At 47.8% G+C, this 15,466-nt stretch overlaps 1 protein-coding gene across 3 annotated transcripts in view; it reads left to right on the top strand.

Annotated features, from left to right (window-relative positions):
- Positions 1-15,466, top strand: part of LOC147340446 (putative protein SSX9) — a 130,160-nt gene that overhangs the window by 12,470 nt on the left and 102,224 nt on the right. For 2 of the 3 annotated variants that reach the window (XR_015158399.1, XM_086386360.1), the window contains exon 1: positions 11,290-11,934. Coding sequence is in view for 2 of the 3 variants with exons in the window: in XM_086386360.1 (XP_086242486.1) it covers positions 11,857-11,934 (78 nt within the window). In the remaining variant the exon portion in view is untranslated. Of the gene's footprint in view, positions 1-11,289; positions 11,935-15,466 lie in introns of those variants that run through there. The other variant, XM_086386361.1, reaches the window with a different exon arrangement.

Genomic DNA, 15,466 nt, shown 5'->3' with positions numbered 1-15,466 from the left:
TTCTCTGTTGCTTGGCATGTCAGGCACTTAAAGGGCCCCCGATTGGGGTCCTTCACTGTTACTTGGTGTGTCAGGCATTTAAAGGGGACCATGACTGGAGTCCTTTTCTGTTTCTCTGCACATCGGGCACTTAAAGGGCCCCCTGCCTGGGGTCCTATTGTGTTGCTTGGCATGACAGGCTCTTAAATGGCCACCCTGCCTGGGCTCCTTCTCTGTGGCCTGCTGCGTCAGGCACTTAAAAGGCCACGCTGGCTGGGGCCCTTCTCTGTTGCTTGTCATATCAGGCATTTGAAGGGCTGCCCTGGCTCAGGACATTTCCTGTTGGTCAATGTGTCAGGTGCTTAAGGGCCCCGCCCATCATGTTGGGGTCTTCTCTGTTGCTCAGTGTGTCAGGTGTTTAAAGGGTCCCCATGATTGGAGTCCTTCTCTGTTGCTTGGAGGGACAGGCACTTAAATGGCCACCCTAGCTAGGGTCCTTCTCTATTGCTTCGTGTGTCAGGCACTTAAATGCCTACCCTGGCTGAGGTCCATCTCTATTACGTGGCATGTCAGGCACTTAAAGGGCCTCTGACTGGGGTCCTTCTCTGTTGCTCAGTGCACCAGGTGCTTAAATGTTCCCCTGGCTTGAGTTCCTCACTGTTGCTTGGTGTGTCTGGAGCTTAAATGGCCACATTCCCTGGGTTCCTTTTCTGTTGCTTGGTGCATCAGGCACTGAAGCCTGCCCCCGTCCCCCACCCAACCTGGTTTGGGTCCTTCCCTACTGTTCTCCGTGTCAGAGGCATAAGGGACCCCCCTGCTTGGGGTCCTTCTCTGTTGCTTGCAACATCAAGCACTTACATGGCCAAACTGGCTGGCATCCATCTCTTATTTTTCGTGTCAGTCACTTAAAGGGCCCCCTGGCTGGGGGTGCTTCTCTGTTACTTGGCACATCAGCCACTTATTAGTGCCCCTGGCTGGGCTCCTTCTCTTTTGTTCAGTGCATCAGGCGCTGAAATGGCCACCCATGTTGGGGTCCTTTTTTGTTGCTTGGTGCATCAGGCACTTAAAGGGCCCACCTGGTTGGGTCCCTCCCTATTGCTCAATGTGTCAGGTGCTTAAATGGCCCCCACCTGAAGTTGGGGGGTCCTTCTCTGTTGCTTGGCATGTCAGGCACTTAAAGGGACCCCCGACTGGGGTCCTTCACTGTTGGGAGTGTCAGGCACTTAAAGGGGACCATGCCTGGAGTCCTTTTCTGTTTCTTTGCACATGGGGCACTTAAAGGGCCCCCTGCCTGGGGTCCTATTGTGTTGCTTGGCATGACAGACTTTTAAATGGCCACCCTGGCTGGGGTCCTTCCCTGTGGCCTGGTGCATCAGGCACTTAAAAGGCCACCCTGGCTGGGGTCCTTCTCTGTTGCTTGGCATATCAGGCATTTAAAGGGCCGCCCTGGCTGAGGACGTTCCCTGTTGGTCAATGTGTCAGGTGCCTAAGGGCCCCGCCCACCCCGTTGGGGTCCTTCTCTGTTGCTCAGTGTGTCAGGTGTTTAAAGGGTCCCCATGGTTGGAGTCCTTCTCTGTTGCTTGGAGGGACAGGCACTTAAATGGCCACCCTAGCTAGGGTCCTTCTCTATTGCTTCATGTGTCAGGCACTTAAATGCCTACCCTGGCTGAGGTCCTTCTCTATTACGTGGCGTGTCAGGCACTTAAAGGGCCTCTGACTGGGGTCCTTCTCTGTTGCTCAGTTCACCAGGTGCTTAAATGACCCCCCTGGCTTGAGTTTTTCACTGTTGCTTGGTGTGTCTGGAGCTTAAATGGCCACATTCCCTGGGTTCCTTATCTGTTGCTTGGTGCATCAGGCACTAAAGCCTGCCCCCGTCCCCCCCCCCACCCCCCCCACCACCTGGTTTGGGTCCTTCCCTACTGCTCTCTGTATCAGGGGCATAAGAGGCCCCCCTGCTTGGGGTCCTTCTCTGTTGCTTGGCACACTAAGCGCTTAAATGGCCAAACTGGCTGGCATCCATCTCTTATTTTTCATGTCAGTCACTTAAAGGGCCCCCTGGCTGGGTTCCTCTTTTGTTCAGTGCATCAGGCGCTGAAATGGCCACCCATGTTGGGGTCCTTTTTTGTTGCTTGGTGCATCAGGTACTTAAAGGGCCCACCTGGTTGGGTCCCTCTCTATTGCTCAATGTGTCAGGTGCTTAAATGGCCCCCCACCTGCAGTTCGGGGGTCCTTCTCTGTTGCTTGGCATGTCAGGCACTTAAAGGGCCCCCGATTGGGGTCCTTCACTGTTACTTGGTGTGTCAGGCACTTAAAGGGGACCATGCCTGGAGTCCTTTTCTGTTTCTCTGCACATCGGGCACTTAAAGGGCCCCCTGCCTGGGGTCCTTTTGTGTTGCTTGGTATGACACTCCCTTAAATGGCCACCCTGCCTGGGCTCCTTCTCTGTGGCCTGGTGCGTCAGGCACTTAAAAGGCCACCCTGGCTGGGGTCCTTCTCCGTTGCTTGGCATATCAGGCATTTAAAGGGCCGCCCTGGCTGAGGACGTTTCCTGTTGGTCAATGTGTCAGGTGCTTAAGGGCCCCGCCCACCCCATTGGGGTCCTTCTCTGTTGCCCAGTGTGTCGGGTGTTTAAAGGGCCCCCATGGTTGGAGTCCTTCTCTGTTGTTTGGAGGGACAGGCACTTAAATCACCACCCTGACTGGGGTCCTTCTCTATTAGTTGGCATGTCAGGTACTTAAAAGTGCCCCTGGCCGGGCGGCTCCTCTTTTGCTCAGTGCATCAGGCACTGAAATGGCCACCCATGTTGGGGTCCTTTTTTGTTGCTTGGTGCATCAGGTACTTAAAGGGCCCACCTGGTTGGGTCCCTCTCTATTGCTCGATGTGTCAGGTGCTTAAATGGCCCCCCACCTGCAGTTCAGGGGTCCTTCTCTGTTGCTTAGCATGTCAGACACTTATAGGGCCCCCGATTGGGGTCCTTCACTGTTATTTGGAGTGTCAGGCACTTAAAGGGGACCATGCCTGGAGTCCTTTTCTGTTTCTCTGCACATCGGGCACTTAAAGGGCCCCCTGCCAGGGGTCCTTTAGTGTTGCTTGGCATGACAGGCTCTTAAATGGCCACCCTGCCTGGGGTCCTTCTCTGTGGCCTGGTGCGTCAGGCACTTAAAAGGCCACCCTGGCTGGGGTCCTTCTCTGTTGCTTGGCATATCAGGCATGTAAAGGGCCGCCCTGGCTGAGGACATTTCCTGTTGGTCAATGTGTCAGGTGTTTAAAGGGCCCCCATGGTTGGAGTCCTTCTCTGTTGCTTGAAGGGACAGACACTTAAATCACCACCCTGGCTGGGGTCCTTTTCATTAGTTGCCATGTCAGGTACTTAAAAGGTCCCCTGTCTGGGGTTCTTCTATGTTGCTCAGTGCATCAGGCACTTAAATGGCCACCCTAGCTAGGGTCCTTCTCTATTACATGGCATGTCAGGCACTTAAAGGGCCTCTGACTGGGGTCCTTCTCTGTTGCTCAGTTCACCAGGTGCTTAAATGATCCCCCTGGCTTGAGTTCTTCACTGTTGCTTGGTGTGTCTGGAGCTTAAATGGCCACATTCCCTGGGTTCCTTTTCTGTTGCTTGGTGCATCAGGCACTAAAGCCTGCCCCCTTCCGCCCACCCCCAACCTGGTTTGGGTCTTTCCCTACTGCTCTCCGTGTCAGGGGCCTAAGGGGCCCCCCTGCTTGGGGTCCTTCTCTGTTGCTTGCAACATCAAGCACTTAAATGGCCAAACTGGCTGGCATCCATCTCTTATTTTTCGTGTCAGTCACTTAAAGGGCCCCCTGGCTGGGGGTGCTTCTCTGTTACTTGGCACATCAGCCACTTATTAGTGCCCCTGGCTGGGCTCCTTCTCTTTTGTTCAGTGCATCAGGCGCTGAAATGGCCACCCATGTTGGGGTCCTTTTTTGTTGCTTGGTGCATCAGGCACTTAAAGGGCCCACCTGGTTGGGTCCCTCCCTATTGCTCAATGTGTCAGGTGCTTAAATGGCCCCCACCTGAAGTTGAGGGGCCCTTCTCTGTTGCTTGGCATGTCAGGCACTTAAAGGGACCCCCGACTGGGGTCCTTCACTGTTGGGAGTGTCAGGCACTTAAAGGGGACCATGCCTGGAGTCCTTTTCTGTTTCTTTGCACATGGGGCACTTAAAGGGCCCCCTGCCTGGGGTCCTATTGTGTTGCTTGGCATGACAGACTTTTAAATGGCCACCCTGGCTGGGGTCCTTCTCTGTGGCCTGGTGCTTCAGGCACTTAAAAGGCCACCCTGGCTGGGGTCCTTCTCTGTTGCTTGGCATATCAGGCATTTAAAGGGCCGCCCTGGCTGAGGACGTTCCCTGTTGGTCAATGTGTCAGGTGCCTAAGGGCCCCGCCCACCCCGTTGGGGTCCTTCTCTGTTGCTCAGTGTGTCAGGTGTTTAAAGGGTCCCCATAGTTGGAGTCCTTCTCTGTTGCTTGGAGGGACAGGCACTTAAATGGCCACCCTAGCTAGGGTCCTTCTCTACTGCTTCGTGTGTCAGGCACTTAAATGCCTACCCTGGCTGAGGTCCTTCTCTATTACGTGGTGTGTCAGGCACTTAAAGGGCCTCTGACTGGGGTCCTTCTCTGTTGCTCAGTTCACCAGGTGCTTAAATGACCCCCCTGGCTTGAGTTTTTCACTGTTGCTTGGTGTGTCTGGAGCTTAAATGGCCACATTCCCTGGGTTCCTTATCTGTTGCTTGGTGCATCAGGCACTAAAGCCTGCCCCCGTGCCCCCCCACCCCCCCACCACCCGGTTTGGGTCCTTCCCTACTGCTCTCTGTATCAGGGGCATAAGGGGCCCCCCTGCTTGGGGTCCTTCTCTGTTGCTTGGCACACTAAGCGCTTAAATGGCCAAACTGGCTGGCATCCATCTCTTATTTTTCATGTCAGTCACTTAAAGGGCCCCCTGGCTGGGTTCCTCTTTTGTTCAGTGCATCAGGCGCTGAAATGGCCACCCATGTTGGGGTCCTTTTTTGTTGCTTGGTGCATCAGGTACTTAAAGGGCCCACCTGGTTGGGTCCCTCTCTATTGCTCAATGTGTCAGGTGCTTAAATGGCCCCCCACCTGCAGTTCGGGGGTCCTTCTCTGTTGCTTGGCATGTCAGGCACTTAAAGGGCCCCCGATTGGGGTCCTTCACTGTTACTTGGTGTGTCAGGCACTTAAAGGGGACCATGCCTGGAGTCCTTTTCTGTTTCTCTGCACATCGGGCACTTAAAGGGCCCCCTGCCTGGGGTCCTTTTGTGGTGCTTGGTATGACACTCCCTTAAATGGCCACCCTGCCTGGGCTCCTTCTCTGTGGCCTGGTGCGTCAGGCACTTAAAAGGCCACCCTGGCTGGGGTCCTTCTCCGTTGCTTGGCATATCAGGCATTTAAAGGGCCGCCCTGGCTGAGGACGTTTCCTGTTGGTCAATGTGCCAGGTGCTTAAGGGCCCCGCCCACCCCATTGGGGTCCTTCTCTGTTGCCCAGTGTGTCGGGTGTTTAAAGGGCCCCCATGGTTGGAGTCCTTCTCTGTTGTTTGGAGGGACAGGCACTTAAATCACCACCCTGACTGGGGTCCTTCTCTATTAGTTGGCATGTCAGGTACTTATAAGTGCCCCTGGCCAGGCGGCTCCTCTTTTGCTCAGTGCATCAGGCACTGAAATGGCCACCCATGTTGGGGTCCTTTTTTGTTGCTTGGTGCATCAGGCACTTAAAGGGCCCACCTGGTTGGGTCCCTCCCTATTGCTCAATGTGTCAGGTGCTTAAATGGCCCCCCACCTGCAATTGGGGGACCCTTCTCTGTTGCTTGGCATGTCAGACACTTAAAGGCCCCCCTGCCTGGGGTCCTTTTATTTTGCTTGGCATGACAGGCTCTTAAATGGCCACCCTGCCTGGGGTCCTTCTCTATTCGTGCGTCAGAAGGTTAAATGGTCACTGGCTGCGGTCCTTCTCTGCTGCTTGACACGGCAGGCACTTATACGTCCTCCTTGTTGGTTGTTTTTGTTCAGTCGCTAAATTATGCCTGATTCTGCAACCCCATGGACTGCATCCTACCAGGCTCTGTCCATGGGATTTCCCAGGCAAGAATAGTGGAGTGAGTTTCCATTCCCTTCTCCATCTCCTGGTTGGGGTCCTTTTCTATTGGCACACCAGGTACTTAAGGGTCCCTCTGACTGGGGTCCTTCTCTGTTGCTCAGTGTGTCAGGTGCTTAAATGTCCACCCTGGCCGGGGTCCTTCTCTGTTGTCTGGTGTGTCATGTGCTTAAGGGACCCCTTCCCATTTGGGGGTCCTTCTCTGTTGCTTGGCACCTTAAGCACTTAATGGGCCATCCTGGCTGGGGTCCTGTCTATTGCTTGTCATTTCAGGTGCTTAAATGTTCCCCTTGGCTGTGATCCTTTTCTGTTGCTTGGCGTGTCAGGTGCTTAAAGGGCCACCCTTGCTAGGATCCTTCTCTGTTACTCTGTGCATCAGGCACTGAACGCACCATCCTCTCTGGGGTCTTTCTCTGTTGTTCAGCTGCTGGTGCTGGCATTTGGGGAGTGAGAAGCTACAGTGAATGTTCCACCCCCTGCATGTGACTCAGCAGTATTGCCTTGCCTCCAAGGCTGCCTGGTTTTCCTCCAGAAGCATTTCCCTCCATAATCTACTCCCTCACACCACCTTGGGCCATCTCCCCACAGTCAAAAGCAGACCTCACCCTGAGATTGATCTCCAATACCTATGCTCCAACTCCCAGCCACTGTGCTTTCTAAGGGACTTGCGTCCCTGTCCAGCGTTATGTGCGGCTGTGACAAGGATTGTTTGTGTGATTCTCATTCCATTCAGAACTGTCACAGATCAGCTGCTTCACTCTCAGCCTCAAATGCTTCTCTGTTCCAAACAATGCCCCAATGTGGGGATCTGATCCCTGCTTCAGTTCCTCTCACACACAGCCACCCCCTGCCAGGTGCAGGTCCAGTCCTGCTCACTCTCATCTCTTTCCCACCTCCTTCCTTCATCCTACCAAATTTTGCATGGGTCTGTGTATGCTTTTCTGGCAACCAGGTACTTGTGCCCACTCTCAGATGGTGTTCTGTAATATCTTCTGTGTCTGAAAGTGTATTCGTGATGTATCCATGGAGAGAGGTGTATCCCAGGTCCACCTACTCCTCCGCCATCTTGTTCTCCCTATTTCTCCACCTCCAAACACAACCACACCATGGGGTTACAGCTTCAACATATGAATTTGTTGAGGGACATAAACAGTCAGTCCATAACAACCATGAAAACAATGCAGTAGTTATTTTAAATCAGGAAATTTAACATCAGTAACATATGTTATCTCATTTGTTTTCACCAATTCTGGTCCTGGATCTAATCTAGGATCACACGTTGCATTAATAATCATGTCTTTTTTTGACACTATAAAACTTCTAGAGGAAAACATAGGCAGAACACTCTCTGACATAAATCACAGCAATATCTTTTCAATCTATCTCCCAGAATAAATTATATAAAAGCAAAAATAAACAATTAGGACCTACTTAAACTCAAAAGCTTTTGCAGAGGAAAAGAAATAATAAACAAAATCTATCTACAGACTAGGAGTAAATATTTGAAAATATCTAACTGACAAAATTTACAAATAGTCCATGATACATAACAGCATCAAAACAACCCAATCAAAAAATGGGCAGAAGACCTAAATAGACATTTCTCCAAAGAAGACATATAGATGGCCAAGAGGCACATGAAAAGATGTTCAACATTGCTAATTATTAAATAAATGCAAGTCAAAACTACAATAAGATATCACCTCACACCAGTCAAAATGGCTATCATCCAAAAATCTACAAACAATAAATGATGGAGAGAGTGTGGAGAGAAGGGAACCATCATACACTGTTGGTGGGAATGTAAATTGGTACAGCCACTATGGAAAACAGTGTGGAGGTTCCTTAAAAACTAAAAATAGGGTTGCCATACGACCCTGCAGTCCCACTGCTGGGCATGTATCTGGAGAAAAACATGATCTGAAAGGATACATGCACCCCAGTGTTAATAGTAGCACTGTTAACAGTAGCCAAGACATGGACACAGTCTAAATGTCCATTGGCAGAGGAATGGATAAAGATGTGGTACATACATACAATAGAATGTTACTCAGCCATTAAAAAGAATGAAGTAATGTCATTTGCAGCAACATGGATGGACCCAGAGACTGTCACACTGAGTGAAGTTAGAGAAGGAGAAAATGACATCCCTTATATATGGAATCTAAAAAGTGATACAGTTGAACTTATTTACAAAACAGAAACAGATTCACAGACTTAGAAAACAACCTTATGGTTGCCAGGGGAGGTCAAGCAGAGCGATAGTTAGGGAGTTTGGGATGGACATGTACACACTGCTGTATTTAAAATGGATAACCAACAAGGACCTACATGGAACTATGTTCAATGTTATATGGCAGCCTGGATGAGAGGGGAGTTCGGGGGAGAATGGATACATGTTTATGTATGGCTGAGTCCCTTTGCTGTTCGCCTAAAACTATTCCAACATTGTTTGTTAATTAGCAATGCCTCAGAACAAAATATAGTTTTTTTGGTCAAGGGAAAAAATCTGGCCACAAAGTGGTAGAAGCACACAACAGCTTTAAAATAATGCTTTGAAAGAATACAGGCAAGAGGATGTCCTCATAGCTGAAGACCTTCCAGGTGTTGAGGTCCTTTAATGGACCGGAACCTGGTGGTCCAGAGTTGACAATAAGAAAGTAAAAGAGAGAGAGAGGCTGATATCCCCTGGTTTACGCAGAACCCAATAAAGCTCTTGGCACAGGGCTTGCGTCGCTCACAAAGGCACCAGGTGCCCTCTTGAGGGGTGATGGCACAGTGTGCCTTCTCGAGAGGGTCTTAGAAGCCTGGGCAGGAGAGTGAGCACAACAGGTTCCTACACTCCAGAGAATTAGCCAGAGAGAGAGAGAGGGAAAGAAAGAAAGACACAGGGACCCAAGCTCTGATGGAACAAGGATGTTTAATTCAACATAATGTGGGTATATATACTGTCTTACAAGGTAGCATTGTTCAGCAAAGATAAAGATCAAAAGTTCAGACTTACAAATTATCAAGGAAACATAAGGCAATCCATATCAAAGAGAGAGGGTTGTAAATAATCACTTTTACTGTATGGTTCATAAAAAGGAAGAGGGTTGTAAATAGTTACTTATCACTGTATGGAAAAACTAACGAAGGAAATGCATGTATTCCTCAGCCCCAGGAGCGGTTTGCCACTCCACTTAATTCCTGAATATTCAGGAATTAATAAGGAACAAAGGATTCATGACAGATCCAAAACAGCACACAGGAAGCCTCCTGGTAAATGCTTCCTGACATCCAGGAACCACGCCAATCAGAAGGGGAGAAGGACAAGGAAACTCCAGTGTGAGGGGTGTCTAAGAGGGGACTTATATGTCAAGGTAGAAAGTCTCTGTGTAAGCGCCCTAAGGAGCACAAGTGGTTTGGGATCTTTTATAGACCTAGAATTTATCTTTTCAAATGGCTACCTAATGTTGTCTGTAATTTTGAGGAGTATACAAAGCAGGCAGGCTCTAAATGGCTAAAAGTCTGCTTATTGGAGCTATATTTAAAACAAATGCACGTGTAAAAATTTGAGTTTGGCACCAGCAACTTTTCAGCTAAGGGTATTGGCCTGCTGTGAAAAAGTAAACAATATAGGGCTAGTATACTTGGGCCGTCTTTGTCTCATGTATGTAACAGCTCATCCCCCGGTCCCATGTTGTTTTGCAACCTGAGTTGTATGTTAGTTTTTTTTCTTAAGATTTATTTATTTATGGTTGTGCTGGGTCTTTGTTGCAGTATACAGGCTTCTCGTTGCAGTGGCTTCTCTTGTTGTAGAACACAGGCTGTAGGCATGTGGACTTCAGTAGTTACAGCACAGGGGCTCAGTAATTGTGGTTCATGGGCCCTAGAACTGGCTTAGTAGTTGTGGTGCATGGGGCTTTGGTTGCTCTGTGGCATGTGGGAACTTCCCAGACCAGGGATTGAACCAGTGTCCTCTGCATTGGCAGGTGGATTCTCAACCACCAGGAAAGCCCCTGTATGTTATTTCTTAACACATGAGTTTAGAGTCAGTGCAAAGCATCCTCAAGACCCAGAATTCTATAAAGACACAAACTGAGATTTCAAAGCCCCTTCAAAGCCAGTCTGCCAATTTAGTAGGGAAACCCAAGAGAATCGATCAGGAAAGAAGATTTTTATTTGTTCAATCTGTTTAGTCAGTAGAGTGATGTGACCTCTATGGTGTATATCCCTGACTTTCAGTAAAACTTGGTGTTATCTACTCATATGTAGAGAGATGTATTGGCAAGTATGCAGGACCCCACCCTCATCCTCAGACAAGCAACCAATAAGTAATTTAGGGCTATGTGGTTATCTAACACCATGGCTCCTAAACTATGGTAAGATTCAGTCAAGAGTTCCAGTTCATGGATGGCTAGTTTAATTTATGTGGACATAGATCTCTCTGGTCTTTTCATTGTTATGTGATGTCCCAAATGTATACTGTTTCTACTGCCCCCAAAACCAGTGATCCTAGAGTGGTTAGTATAAGAGGGACTCTGTGGAAAGCTCATTTGCAGTGATGGAGAGTGGTAGCTAGCATGATCTGTGGAGGCAAGTCCACGTGGAACTGGGGATGAGAGCAGCAAACTGCCTTTAAGAGCCAAAAATATTATTGAAGCAGATTAAAGCTTGATGCATCTCCCAAACAGGGCTACCATTTGAATTAGATGTGTCTGGGGCTCTGGAAAGGATGGGTTGGGCACCATGGCAGAGACAACAAAAAGAGAGTGTACCCCTAGGATTCTGTTTCCAGCTCTGGAAGGGAGCAGAAATCCAACATACCCCCATAGAACAACAGCTCCTAGCAGCATGCACAGCGTTTCTCCAGGTAGAGCCTCTTACAAAGTAACAGCATCATGAGAAAAACTCCCCTTCCTATCCAGGAGTGGATTGAGAGTATGTTCCATTGACCCACCTCTGTCATGGCTTAACACCCCCACTTTGACTAAGTGGCATGCCTATTCACAGCAAAGAAGCACCCTGTCAGTCAGCCCACTCTCCTTAGATTGCAGGTGCTACTAGGCCACGTAGAGTATGTAGATCCTCCAGATGTCCTCATCCCTATTCCTGTGGTAACCCCTGCAGCTTATAAAGTGGGAGTGGGGGAAATTCAAGCTGATGCCTAATATACAGTTGCCTGGAAACAAGAAATAAGATTTTTTTTCCAGAGAAAAAATTTATTTTTCAAAAAGATACATGAATTATACTTTTTAAATTTTTTAAATTGAAGGATAATTGCTTTACAGAATTTTGTTTTCTGTCAAACATCAACAAGAATCACCCATGTCCCCTCCCTCCCCATCCCACCCTTCTAGATTGTCACAGAGCCCCTGTTTGAGTTCCCCGAGTCATACAGCAAATTCCCATTAGTTATGTATTTTACGATTGGTGTCATTAAGTGGATATTAACACACATGATATTGGTTTAATTTGCTGGTGATAAGAGGGCAATACAGTTGAGTATAGTAAAAATAGATTCCTTGGCCTTGCCCCAGACTAAATCATATGCTCCTTGGGAAGTGTTCAGTGGGCTGAACTCAGAGCAGTTCAGCTGGTGATCACTCATGATGCCTGGCCATTAGTCCTTTGCATTGACAATTGGGCTGTTCTAAAGGGGTTAACTCTATGACTTGAACAATGAAAAGCTGAGGGGTAGATAATCATGAATAAGCCCTTGTGGAGTCAGGATATATGAAGACATTTGGGCTCACCTGCAAGAGCCTGAGTCCATGTTTACTGTCTTCCAGATCCCAGCTCGCAAGGCACTGACACTCCTTGGCAATCAGGAAGCTGATTCCCTAGCTCAGGTATGTGACCTAGTAACTGACCCTTCAGTAGATACAACTGATTGAGCGCACAGGAAAAGCCATTACCATAGCATCCAGGTGGAATGCTATATTGCCAAAGATGCTGGATTGCCCTTGAAATGCAGTGACTTGGTTAATGCAGTAACAGCATGTCCTGTGTGTTCTATGCAATGTCCAAGGCAGCTGTCAAAGGGGTCTGGGGCCATCCACTGGAGTTCCCAAGTGGTGAGGGATTGGCAAGTTGATAATAGACTCCCTCCCTCTGAGAAAGGGTTCTAAAATGCCTTGGTTTGTGTGGACACTGCGTCTGGCCTAACCCAAGCTTTCCTGTCACTGCACAAACCAGGCTGCCACCATTAAGGGATTAAGAGAAACTGAGTGAGTACCAAATAAATACCGTCATCGACTAGACAGTGATCAGGTGTCTCATTTCAAAGGTCACAATGTGAAAGACTGGGCAAAAGATCATGACACTGAATGGAGATTTCATCTCCTCTATAACAGGGCTGGTAGACAGCATGCAATATTAAAGCAGCAGATTAAATTGTTAACCAAAGGTAAAACCACTTTGACTGTGTAGAACAAAGTACTGCCCCAGGCTTCAGTAAATTTGAATGACCAACCAGTAGGGCCTATAGCCCTATATGCCAGACTGGGGACCCCTGCCAAGATACCCAGCACTTCCCCTGGCCACCCTCTGTATACAGGGGCTGGTTTGTGAAGCAACATCATCCTTGGATGATGAGGAAAAGATATGTGGGATCTTATTACCTCTGAAGTGCTAAACATATTCAGGAGTGAAATGTTCTCATCCCTTTTAGACCCTGGAGTGGGTATTTGTTTTCTCACATTTCAAGGGAAATGCGCAGCCTTTGCCAAGATAAAATTGAGCAGCTTTGTTGTGTAGCCACTGAAACTGGCCCTTCCTCAGTCTTCAGAGGGCCCCAAGCCCAGGCAGGTGCCTTAAATCCTGAATCATGTCCTCTTATCAGGGTATCAAGTTACCAAACCAGACTTAATCTTCATGTTTTGGAAAGAAGAGCACAAAGAAAAATCTAAAATTGCATAGGTGAATGAGAACTAGAAAGATTGGGGATAATGGATGGTGGATGGAAGATTCCAGCTAGTGAGGAAGAGGTTCCTTTGCTAGTGAGGAAAAGGTTCCTTTGACGTGCCACAGACATGCCAACAGTATTCCTCAAAGGAAAAGAGGTAGGACATGGACAGGAGTTCTTTAGATTAAAGGACCTCTCCATGAATCTTCCCCTACTCTTTGCTTAGCTTTGAGAAAGAACCCTGGGACTTCCCTGCTGGTCCAGTGGTTAAGAGTCCATCTTCCAAAGCAGGAGACTCAGGTTCAGTCCCTGGTTGGGGAATTAAGATCTCTCATGCTGTGGGGCCGGAGAAGGCACTGGCACCCCACTCCAGTACTCTTGCCTGGAAAATCCCATGGACGGAGGAGCCTGGTAGACTGCAGTCCATGGGGTAGCTAAGAGTCGGGCATGACTGAGCGACTTCACTTTTACTTTTCACTTTCATGCATTGTAGAAGGAAATGGCAACCCACTCCAGTGTTCTTGCCTGGAGAATCCCAGGGACAGAGGAGCCTAGTGGGTTGCTGTCTATGGGGTCGCACAGAGTCGGACACGACTGAAGTGACTTAGCAGCAGCAGTACCACGCTGTGGGGCAACTAAGCCTTCATGCCACAACTATGTAGCCTGTGTGCTCTGGAGCACATGTGCTGCAGCAAAGACCCAGTGCAACCAAAATTTTAAAAATAATATAAAATCAACATATAAAAATAAAAAAGAACACTGCCTGCCTGCCATGTCCTCAGGATGTTATCCTTGCCTCCTCAGGCTGAAATGAACTTTTCTCGATCATTCTCCCCTTCCCTGGCCAAAATTTTTACTTTCCCTCTCTCCAGTTGTCATCAATTCCTTTCCTTACACAGACACTTAAAGAGCTGTCCTTACCTTTGTGACTTTCATTTCTACTTCTCTCACCCTTGTGAGAAACCTCAAGGTGTTTTTCTCCCTGTGTTTTAGTCAGATTCCACCCCATCCAAATTTAAACTTTCAAGGACTTCCATTATATGGCCCGATTGCTTGTTTCTCTCTGTTCCCCAAAATTGAAACTGTGGTGTCAGTTTTCTAGTTGTTTGCTGCCAGTACAAAGATAAACACTTTCTGTAATTTCAGCTTATATTTAGCAAGTGTGCTAAATTCACTTATTCAGAATGTATCCGTAGGTCCTTTGGGATTTTCTGTGTGTACATGTCACCTGCAGACACTGAGAGTTTTATTTATTCCTTTCCAGTCATTACTCCTTTTTCTTGCTTTATTTCACTGCCCAAGGCCTCCAGTACATTGTTGAATAGGAGTGGGCATAGCAGGTATCTTGTCTCAAGACAAGTTTTTACCATATCACCATTAAGTCTTTGCGATTTCTTTTAATGCACCCTTTATCAGACTTAAGGTAAGTTCTCTTCTAGTCCTAGTTTGTTAATTTATATTTGGAAAGGGTGTTGAGTTTTATGAGATCCTTTCTCTACATCTATAGAGGTCATTATATTTTTCTCCTTTATTAATTACATTATCAACTTTACTGTCAGAGTTTTTTCATAATTCCTTGATGTTTATATTAATTAAATCTGTAGTGATATCCACTATATCATTTCTGATTTGAAAATTTGTGTTTTCCTTTTTTTTCCTCCCTTGATCAGCCCAGGGTTTCTCATTTTATTAATCTTTTCAAAGAATTTGATTTTCTCTATTGCTTCATTACGTCTGAAGGACAAGAAAACAAATGTGATGGAGGAATCTCCTAAGAAGTGTTAAGCATAGGTAGTAAGTACACTAGGAGCTTGAAATATGAGCAGATGTGTGAAGTACAGGTGATGACTAAGCAAGCAGCTTTTGAGACGCAGGCAGAATTCCTAAGATGTGTTAAATATAGTCAGCAAGTAAGTTAATAGCTTGTAGGATGCATTAAAGAGAATAAATGAAATCTATTGAAGAAACAAGAGTTACTGAAATATAGGAATGTGAATATCAAGTCGATTTGGGGAAGGTGTCAGGGATACACTTGTCAGAGGGCCTTGCCCTCTCTGCATGTCGTTGACATGGAGGAACTGTTCATTGAGCTGTGTGTCCTGATCATAGGCTGCTCCCATCCGATATACCTGTGGTCACCAGTGGGGGGCCTGGGGAAGCTTCTGAGACCACCTCCCACTTCTTCCCCTCAGTTCTCATCAACACGAGCTTCTGCATCACTGAGACTGAGACCCTACAGCCCAACTCCACAGATCCCCCTCACTCACCACACATACCACCTGGCACTCGCCTGGTCTGGTGGTCTGCCACACGTTGCCCACCCACACTCTTCCTCTATGCACTTACTAAACACTCAGCCCCATTTTGCCATGAGCCTGACTGCCTTTCACTCTGCCCCATTCACCACTGTCACACCCACTGTGCCTCATATTATTCCCAATTTACTCCACTTGGTCCACATTTCCAATATCCACCCT

Source organism: Bos grunniens, chromosome X (genome assembly GCF_055505025.1).
Source record: "Bos grunniens cultivar Pamir isolate PY7600 chromosome X, Bosgru_T2T1.0, whole genome shotgun sequence".
In the NCBI taxonomy this organism is placed as follows: domain Eukaryota; kingdom Metazoa; phylum Chordata; class Mammalia; order Artiodactyla; family Bovidae; genus Bos; species Bos grunniens.
Note: the sequence above shows the minus strand (reverse complement) of the source record. Positions and strands in the feature narration are given on the sequence as shown.